At 41.1% G+C, this 10,203-nt stretch overlaps 1 protein-coding gene across 1 annotated transcript in view; it reads left to right on the top strand.

Moving 5' to 3' along the window:
* LOC126273278 (uncharacterized) overlaps positions 1-9,601 on the top strand; it is a 275,039-nt gene extending 265,438 nt beyond the window's left edge. The window contains exon 7 of the mRNA XM_049976822.1: positions 5,793-9,601. Coding sequence (XP_049832779.1) covers positions 5,793-5,882 — 90 coding nt within the window. The 3' untranslated portion in view covers positions 5,883-9,601. The remainder of the gene's footprint in view (positions 1-5,792) is intronic.
* The last annotated feature ends 602 nt before the right edge of the window (positions 9,602-10,203 follow it).

Raw genomic sequence — 10,203 nt, forward strand, 5'->3', positions numbered from 1 at the left:
AATTCGTCTCTGAGTCCAAGGCAGGTTTCTCTAACCTAAGAAATCTCCATGTGCATGTCACACGTACTCCGCTACCCTAATAGCGACTTCATGCCTCTTGTGTACGCCTGACCCTTTAAGGCAAACACTGCATTTCTCTCACCAAATAGCGGAGGTCGAAAAATTCGCATCCGATACTGTCACAGAATCACTTAAGCCTCTGATTTAGACATTCCACTCTCCTCCAGTCCAGAGGACCCTCTGTATAATTCTACAAATAGCGAGCTCAGCCTGCACCCCACATGCGATGCTAGTTCCTTCACCTACTCTGCCATCCATTGAAAGAAACCGAGGTCGGCCTGAGAACCCAAGCGGCAGACGTGATCGATGCCGACATGTGCCACTACTATTTTCAGCCGGTTACACCCAGTACACTTGATAGCACATTAGTCCTGTCTGGACGCATTTGGTAACAACTTCGCCATAGTCCACGTCTCTGCATTTGCCGCACACACATCAGAAAGGCACAAATACCACACTAAGCCCTTACCTAAATGTTTGTCTTACATATCTACATCGGAGCCGCGCTGTAGATATATGCTGCAGAAACTCTCTGAAACAGGAACTTTTTGATCTCTCACGAATTTATTTGACATACAGGATTCCCCAAAAATCACTGACAATGCTTGGTTCGTTGTACAGGATGGACCACTGATCGGTTTTCAAAAAGGATCACATTTCTTGAAGTGCACAGCATCTGCCCTGGAGACGTCGAAGCAGGATCGCCAATTTATGCAAAATCATAAATATAAATCGAGCACCCAGCATACCCTTGAGACTCAGTGAACAATTTTGTACATGCGACGAATTTATTAATGCAACAATTTATTTAGGCTCTAGCAGTGAATCTAAAGGTGGCAAACTGACATAATATTTATCATTGAAAAGGGTTGAATGTAATAAGAAACTCAAGCTGCATGACAAGAACAGAACTAAAACTATGAGTTGATGAGTCAGTCAGTGAGGTGGAATTGTTTAATAATCTCGTATCTGGCTCTGCTAAGTGCGTAAACACAGTGACTGTATGTTCGCAACAAGAACCTAAGACTCTCAAACATCTGAGGATGGACTGATGAATATGAATGAGTGAAACCTATGCAGAATCTGAATTACAAAGTCTCGCGTGTCCTAACTTGCCAGAAATGTAAGCGTTGCTTACCTAATCTTCTGTGTAATATGTTAAGCGTGGAGACACTGTGACTCATGTGAAGAAGTGCAGTGCTACGATCACGCAGCTGAGGCCTTGAACTTAGGACCGCCGACGACACCACCAAGATGAAAGCACCGACTGCAGAGCGCTGATGTATTCACTTCTAAGCTCCGCGGCTACTGCATCACGACTCCTGCTCACCATCTGCCGCTTGTGACTCATATTTTCAAGTGTCCAAAATGCGCGTTTCTTCTAGACAATACAACGCGTGCCCTGATCTGTCAAACAGCCTGCCAAAGGCGTAATTCTTTCTTCGTCGAAGCATCCCGCCACGGAAAAAAAGAGGAAGCGTTAAAAAGGCAATGAATTGAATTTCCTTCCCTCTTCTCTAAATAACTGTTGGTCCAGATTGTCTCACTCCTCAATGGCGATTCCGCATAGATCCCTCAGAATGGTTGGTGGGTCACGTCACCCGTAACAGCGTACGTCGGTCTCACATAGTGCCATCCCAAAACAGCAAGCAACTTCCATCTTGTTGCACTCGCTGGACAGTGTGTCTAAGCCGTTTAGCCTGAGCTGATAGTCTCCAAACACGTCCCCGACGGTTGTCTGGTTGAAGGCATACGCGACACTCATCGGTGAAGAGAACGTGAAGCCAATCCTGAGCGGTCCATTCGGCATTTTTTTTTGGGCCCATCTGTACCGCGCTGCATGGTGTGGTTGCAAACATGGACCTCGACATGGACGTCGAGAGTGAAGTTGAGCATCATGCAGCCTATTGCGCACAGTTTGAGTAGTACCACGATGTCCTGTGGCTGCATGTAAAGCATTATTCAACATGGTGGCATTGCCGTCAAATGGTTCAAATGGCTCTGAGCACTATGGGACGTAACTTCTGAGGTCATCAGTGCCCTAGAACTTAGAACTACTTAAACCTAACAAACCTAAGGACATCACAAACATCCATGCCCGAGGCAGGATTCGAACCTGCGACCGTAGCAGTCGCGCGGTTCCATACTGTAGTGCCTAGAACCGCTCGGCTACCCCGGCCTGCCGTTGCTATCAGTGTTCCTCCGAGCCATAAACGGTATGTAGATATACACTGCACGGCCTGAGCGAGGCATGTCATCGACAGATCCTGTCTCTCTGTATATCCTCCATGTCCGAACAACATCGCTTTGGTTCACTCCGAGACGTCTGGACAATTCCCTTGTTGAAAGCCCTTTCTTGCACGAAGTAACAATGCGGAAGCGATCGAACCGCCGTATTGACTGTCTAGGCTTGGTTGAACTGCAGGCAACACGAGCCGTGTACCTCCTTCCTGGTGGAATGGCTGGAACTGATCGGCTGTCGGAACCCCTCCGTCTCATAGGCACTGCTCTGAACAGTCATAGGGACTGTGATACAATATCCACAGTCAACGTCTATCTCCAGGAGTCCTGAGAACCAGGGTGATGCAAAACTATTTTTTTGTTTGTAGTTTCTAAGTCAAACTACGATTCAGAATACTAAAGACCCTATGCTCCTTACATTTTACAAACAGATGAAACAGTTGTAACAGATTAATTGTTCTACTACATAATGGAAAAAATACTACTTAATCACCGATTAACGTACAGGCAAGCATTTAGGTGCCATGTACTTCTGATTGTTAGTATAAACATTCTCTAGCAGTTTGTTCACGACTGTGTGCGTGAGCACAGGCAAAGCTGCCAATGTAGGCGTTGACTCTACTCCACGCAGTGTTTCTCCGAAATCAAATGGTTGTTTCGGCATTATTGGCCAGGAGATCCCATCTGGGATGTTCAGCTGCCTAGTGTAAGTATTTTTATTTGATCCCACTTCGGTAACTGGTGTGTCGATGATGATGATGATAACAGCTCAACATCCAGGCCTAAGCGGATAAATCTCCCACCTAGCCGGGTATCGAACCAGGCCCCCAGTATAGTATGCAGCAGCGCTGATCACGTTTTTTATTATATTATTTTTTTAAATGGATGTGAACCTGCTACTTTTCTTCACTACACTAATTGTACCCAGTTCACTTTTTTTTCTACTACATTATTCTCGCAATTTGGTCTTGGCTGACGTCACATGACACATCACCAAGTTGATCGTTGAATACTTTACTCAGGTCACGATTTTTTTTTTATTGCAGAGAGCAACCACTCCTCTGACCGAACACGCTAAACCATCATGCCCGTACCGCTTAGCTACGGATGGGGCAGCGTTTCGCTAATTGCTTCATCACTGGCTTCACTCACACGTTCACTTTCACTTTCACTGTAACTTACACTGCTTGTGCTGCACTTGTAAGACTGTTTTGCGGATTCCTCAGACGCCTTTAGAAGTATTCACTGTACAGCTGAAAGGCTACCATTCTGTTCGCAACCCGTCACAACTCTAAGCATCTAACAGTTACGTTTAACCGGTTTCCCTGTATCATCTCTGTTCTATATTAAGTATTATGGTGAACGAACCATTCCACAATTACATTGACCCTGAATAAAGAAAAGTGTGAACTTATTCACATGAGTAGTAAAAATAATGTGCTAAATTTCGATTACGCGGTAAGTCACAAAAATGGGAAGGCTGAAAAATTTAACTGAATACTAAGGCATTACAATTACAAATAACCTAGATTGGAACGATGACACAGATAATGTGGGTAGAACCAAAAAAAAAATACGATTCACTGGCATAACACTTACAAGGTGCAACAGGTCCACTAAAGAGGCTGCTAACACCACGCTTGTCCGCCCTATTCTGGAGTATTGTTGTGCGGTGTGGGATCCGCATCAGGTGGGACTGATGGTGACATCAAACTAGTACAACGAAGGGCAGCTTGTTTTGTATTATCGCGAAATACGGAGATAGTGCCATGGACATGATACGTGAATTGAAGTGGTAGTCATTAAAACAAAAGCGTTTTTCGTTGCAACGGGATCTTCTCATGAAATTTCAATCACCAATTTTCTCCTCCGATTTCGAAAACATTCTGTTGACACCCACCTACATATGGAGAAATGATCATGTTGTTGTTGTAGTCTTCAGTCCTGAGACTGGTTTGATGCAGCTCTCCATGCTACTATATCCTGTACACGCTTCTTCATCTACCAGTACCTACTGCAACCTACATCCTTCTGAATCTGTTTAGCGTATTCATCTCTTGGTCTCCCTCTACGATTTTTACCCTCTAAGCTTCCCTCCAATACTAAATTGGTGATCCCTTGATGCCTCAGAACATGTCCTACCAACCGAGCCCTTCTTCTAGTCAAGTTGTGCCACAAACTTCTCTTCTCCACAATCCTATTCAATACCTCCTCATTAGTTATATGATCTACCCACCTAATCTTCAGCATTCTTCTGTAGCACCACATTTCGAAAGCTTCTCTTCTCTTCTTGTCCAAACTATTTATCGTCCATGTTTCACTTCCATACATGGCTACACTCCATACAAATACTTTCAGAAATGACTTCCTGAAACATCTATACTCGATGTTAACAAATTTCTCTTCTTCAGAAACGCTTTCCTTGCCATTGTCAGTCTACATTTTATATCCTCTGTACTTCGACCATCATCAGTTCTTTTGCTCCCCCAAATAGCAAAACTCCTTTACTACTTTAAGTGTCTCATTTCCCTCAGCATCACCCGACTTAATTCGACTACATTCCATTATCCTCGTTTTTCTTTTGTTGATGTTCATCTTATATCCTCCTTTAAAGACACTGTCCATTCCGTTCAACTGCTCTTCCAAGTCCTTTGCTGTCTCTGACAGAATTACAATGTCATCGGCGAACCTTAATGTTTTTATTATTACTACGAATTTTTGTTTCCTTTACTGCTTGTTCAATATACATATTGAACAACAGCGGGGAGAGGCTTCAACCCTGTCTCACTCCCTTCCCAACCACTGCTTCCCTTTCATGTTCCTCGACTTTTATAACTGCTATCTGGTTTCTGTACAAATTGTAAATAGCCTTTCGCTCCCTGTATTTTACCCCTGACACCTTCAGAATTTGAAAGAGAGTATTCCAGTGAATATTGTCAAAAGCTTTCTCTAAGTCTACAAATGCTAGAAGCGTAGGTTTGCCTTTTCTTAATCTAGCTTCTAAAATAAGTCGTAGGGTCAGTATTGCCTCACGTGTCCCAACATATCTACGGAATCCAAACTCATCTTCCCCGAGGTCGGCTTCTACCAGTTTTTACATTCGTCTGTAAAGAATTGGTCATTACGATAAAATAAGAGAAATCAGGGCTAGCACAGAAAACATTAAGAGCTCGTTTTTCCTGTGCGCCGTTCGAGAGCGGAACGGTACAGAGACAGCTTGAAGGTGGTTCATTGAACCCTCTGCCAGGCACTTTATTGTGAATAACAGAGTAATCACGTAGACGTAGATGTATATGTAGACATGCTCGTTCCCGTCGACGTTTGAATGTAGACACGTATCGTCGATTAGAACCATGCTGAGCCAACACGATCTTTGGGAAGATTTCGTACGTTCGCCAAGCCTTATCATAGGCGGACCTCAGTCGCGCCGCACTTAGTAACATTCTTCAGCAAGAGTATATGTCTGTTCGCTTACGAAGGATTTGTTTCAGACTCTGGACGAGATGTACTCGCTGGCGGAAGAGATCGTGGGCCCTCTGAGGCCGGTGCGGGCAGCCAAGACGGCCAAGGGCGCCTTCTGAGAGCCACACCGCCACGAAGCCGCTCTGCGCCTTCCAAAGCTGACCCGCTGCTCACCTGCTTGCTAGTGGTCCACGACGCCGCCACCATCTGCATCACCATAGTTTAGCGAGGGCAGACACTGCGTGCGCATCCTGCGCATAGCAGTTTCTCAACACGAATGTTAGTCTGGTTATCCGATGGTCACTCAGAAGGTACTTGGTCAATGAGTAGGGTCAAGCTGGGTCAGTTTGGCGAACGTAATCTTTGGGAATTTTTCCTGGCGTAATATTTGTTGCTATGGACTACATTTTGGCAAAATACTGTTACAACAGTCTGCTTAATGTAATATTTTTAAAGATCCATAAAGCGAAACTGGAATTTAAAAATGCGGTTGTCACAAAAAAATTGGTTATGTGGTCTCACGCAATGTCGAAGTGAGTTGACAAAGTCGTCGCGTAGTAGTATAAACTAAGCCAATGATTTAATTCATCGACCTAGAATCGAACGGCTGCTTCATGTGTTGATCGCTTAAAAAACGAAACACAATGAACGTAAGAACAAAGAATACCTTAACTTGCTAATATATCAAGAACATTACACCACTATAAACTTTCTTTTTTACAGTGTAGGTAGGACGCTATCACTCGAGATGCAAAATGTGTTAAAAGAAAATCTCAACAATATATGCTTACATTCTAATTCTACCATATCATTTTTCTTCACCTATGTTCTCAGGATTAACAATGTAGTTCAATATGTTTACTTGTAAGATTTGCACTCCATAACTTCGGTTGTCATCCCTTCATTTTGCCTCTTCGTTTTTCTTTTGTACATTGTTCCCATTCTACAGATATGAATGGTATTATTCAAGAAATTTAATTTGTATTTATTAAACAATAAATACACCAAGAAAACAACTGAAAAATTTTAGGGTTTAATCAAAGGTCGGATAATCTGATGACCTCGTGAAAAAAATCCAATTCATTATCTGACCGTCTATCGCCATTTTTAAATCAAAAGACATACCAGGAAACAGTTTTATCGGAAAACCAAAATTGTAATACGGTTGTCTAAATTTGAGCAGTACGTCATCAATCCTACACGAAAAAATCGAAGTTTTTGTCTATGCGTACGCTATCGCGTACAAAAAACGCGTAAGCAGTGGGCTCCGAAATCACTTTTGCCTATTGTGGACCATACGAATGGCAGGATGAAACTTAGGGCGTGATACACGTGGCTATCTGTTACAGGTCTGATTTTCCAGTTAGCATCATTTTCGTGAATAACCAAATTCATCATTTTACCCTCTTTGTCGTCTTACCCGACTTTCCCTTTAATTTTGTAAAGTACTTTCTATCATCTTTTATGAGTCCTGACACAGTCTTGAATGAGTGGAACCTTTCATTTCAATTTGTTACATTTACTTCTTATCATTATTCTGAAGCATCATCTTATGGCCTCGAAAATAGATTTCTCCGGATTCTGTATGACACCACAAAGACAAACGCCGCATCTGGCGTATAAGGAGGGCGACTGACCTTCGATTTAGCCATTCCGTTTATGGAATCCTAAGCTAAAAGGTCATTCTGCGATTAAAAAAAAAAGAAGGGAAATTTGAACGAGATGTAATAGATTGTCGCTCAACATAGATTTTTGCTTGACGAATTGTCAGCTGATGTCTTGTCTTTCGAACTCTTACTGTTGTGGCATGGCCATATTTTACAAAGACAATGACATAGATGCAACCTACAGTTACTTCAATCTTTGATCAACACATGACGAGCTGAGGGTTCCATTGGCTGCGTTGTACCATAACGTATTTTACTGTTTCTTCCCTTGCCCTTTTAATGCGATGGGTATCGCTGCTGAAGATTCACACTAACGCAGTTTACCTGGTCGGTAGTTACATGTAACCAATTTAGACTTGAGGAATTCGTTGACTGTAACTGCTAACACAAACACAGGCATGAGATGGTCTTTAGTTGGTAATAACGTGCTACGTCTTCGTTACGAAATCTTGAGAAACAGGCCACCATGTTCAATACGCACGATCCAGGCCGAAGACGAATGCCTCGAATGGTTGGTATAGCACCTGGAAAAGTTATCTCAATAATTTCCCTGCGATTTTTTCGTCTGTGTTCCTTACTGATGAGTTCACAGAGTCTTCCTTCGAGAAGCATCTGGCTCTTTCGAAACACAGAAACAGCAACTGCATTAATTTAATGAGGGGCGGGGGCATTTAACTGTTGTGACAATAGTGTATGTACTTATCGAAAGCAAGTTAAATATTTTCTGTTATGACCACAGATGCTACACGATCCAAATACATTCTGAGTGTCCCTCGAATAACTCAGTATTTATACACAGGTACCTACATAATTTATTTCGCTTCAGGAATAAAGGAAACTGTTATTCAGCAAATATTTGACCTTAAAATACATGTATGGCTCTGTGAATACAAATTCACTACAGTCTTACTAGGGGTTCGTCTCTCGAAACCATTACTGGATTTCGGGCTTATTCTCCATATCGCTACTTGTTGACGTTAGACACGAAACTTTCCGATTGCACTATGAACTTAGTGATTACATCTGTGTGTAAAAGTCTTATTATTCTGTGTTGCAAAAGAAGCCATGCTTTGTGACTCACTACAGTCTTACTCGCGGTTCGTCTCTCGAAACCATTACTGGATTTCGGACTTATTCTCCATATCGCTACTTGTTGACGTTAGACACGAAACTTTCCGATTGCACTAGGAACTTAGTGATTACATCTGTGTGTAAAAGTCTTTTTATTCTGTGTTGCAAAAGAAGCCATGCTTTGCGTAATAATGTATCGTGTACTTGGGTAATATATTTAAGTCATCAAAACCGGAGAAAAGTAATAGCATTCATTAACAAGTTGTATTCTTCATCTTTTGCATCTTACGGAAAATTATACCTTGCACAATAGAAATATTTGTGTGCTTTTGCAGAAAAGTCCTGAAATATCAATCTTTTAAGTTTCAAAACTATTCACAATTTATTCAACATTTGCAGCTGATTTCGAGTTTACTGTAGAACTAGTGATAAGTTTATATGTGATTGAGAGGGAACATGTAACATGAATGTCTATAGAAATATCGAATGATGAGGAAAACCAATCTAAATTAATAAACAGTAAAATTACTTGACATCTTTGTTGCTCTTACAATAGAATCTGTTCTGTGTTCATTAAAGGGCTTTAACACGTATAATATTATTAGCTGAGCAGCGTAACTCTACTTGAAGTGTAATTTTGTTATGTCTTACAAGACAGTAAGTACGGTAAACATAACGGTTTAACTATGAACACAAATTTTTGTGATAATGCTGCATGTGTTTAATTCATATTTTATCGTGTCTTATGAAAAGATTGGAAATGGTTATTGTGTGCAGAAAAATGTTGTGACTACAATAAAATATCGCGAGTGGTCCTGCTACACCTACGTTAAACAACAGGGTCACAATCTGAATGCTATACGAGACACTAAGAACATTTCGTTCATTTTTATTGTGTATCTTTTGTAATATCCCTTACCTGTACCGAACGGAATGATGGTGTACGAGGTAAAAATCTCTTACCAGAATTTTTGTTAAAGGAGGTAAAACGTACGTCCAGTTTCTTAGGAGCCTACAAAATATTGCATTGCTGTACAATATTATTTTTAGAGCAGTACAGGTATGTAATTACTACATTCACTGGTTCCTCACATGTCACATAAACCACTCTTTATGTAACTGCTGTAAGATTAATGTACATCACAGCAATACACTGGTTCCTTTATCGATACGAATGTTAGGCTAGAGCTAGGGCATTAAGTTACAAGTTGCGAATCTGGTGTACTTGGAACAAATCGTTTGTGGATAAAAAAATTAATTTCTGCAGGTTGTACAATTTATGACTCATAATAGAATTATTACCTATATCATTTATCATTAACATCATAATCTATTCAATGAAGGCGCACCAAATGTCTTTAGCGATCCTGGAAATTGTGGAATTACAACCTGTTTATATAGCTTAACATTAATTGCTAGCAATTTCAAACAAACAATAAAGGACATTTCGTAACAAAAACTAAGTGAAACTGCGACTCACAGTAAGCGATGAGGTGGGAGAAAAAGATTTAGGCAGAAGACCTTTGTAAGAGATTTCAAACGGTATCTTCAGTAACAGACTCAAATTAATTACTTAGCTTCGGTGTCTTTCTTTAGTGTAAACTAAATTCGAAAAGAAATCAATATATTTACTTCTTCCTTCTTGATTGAATTCGGACAACAATGAACTACATAAAAGAATTACTAAGAGGAGCTGTTTCTT

This window comes from Schistocerca gregaria, chromosome 5 (genome assembly GCF_023897955.1).
Source record: "Schistocerca gregaria isolate iqSchGreg1 chromosome 5, iqSchGreg1.2, whole genome shotgun sequence".
Taxonomy (NCBI): Eukaryota; Metazoa; Arthropoda; class Insecta; order Orthoptera; family Acrididae; genus Schistocerca; species Schistocerca gregaria.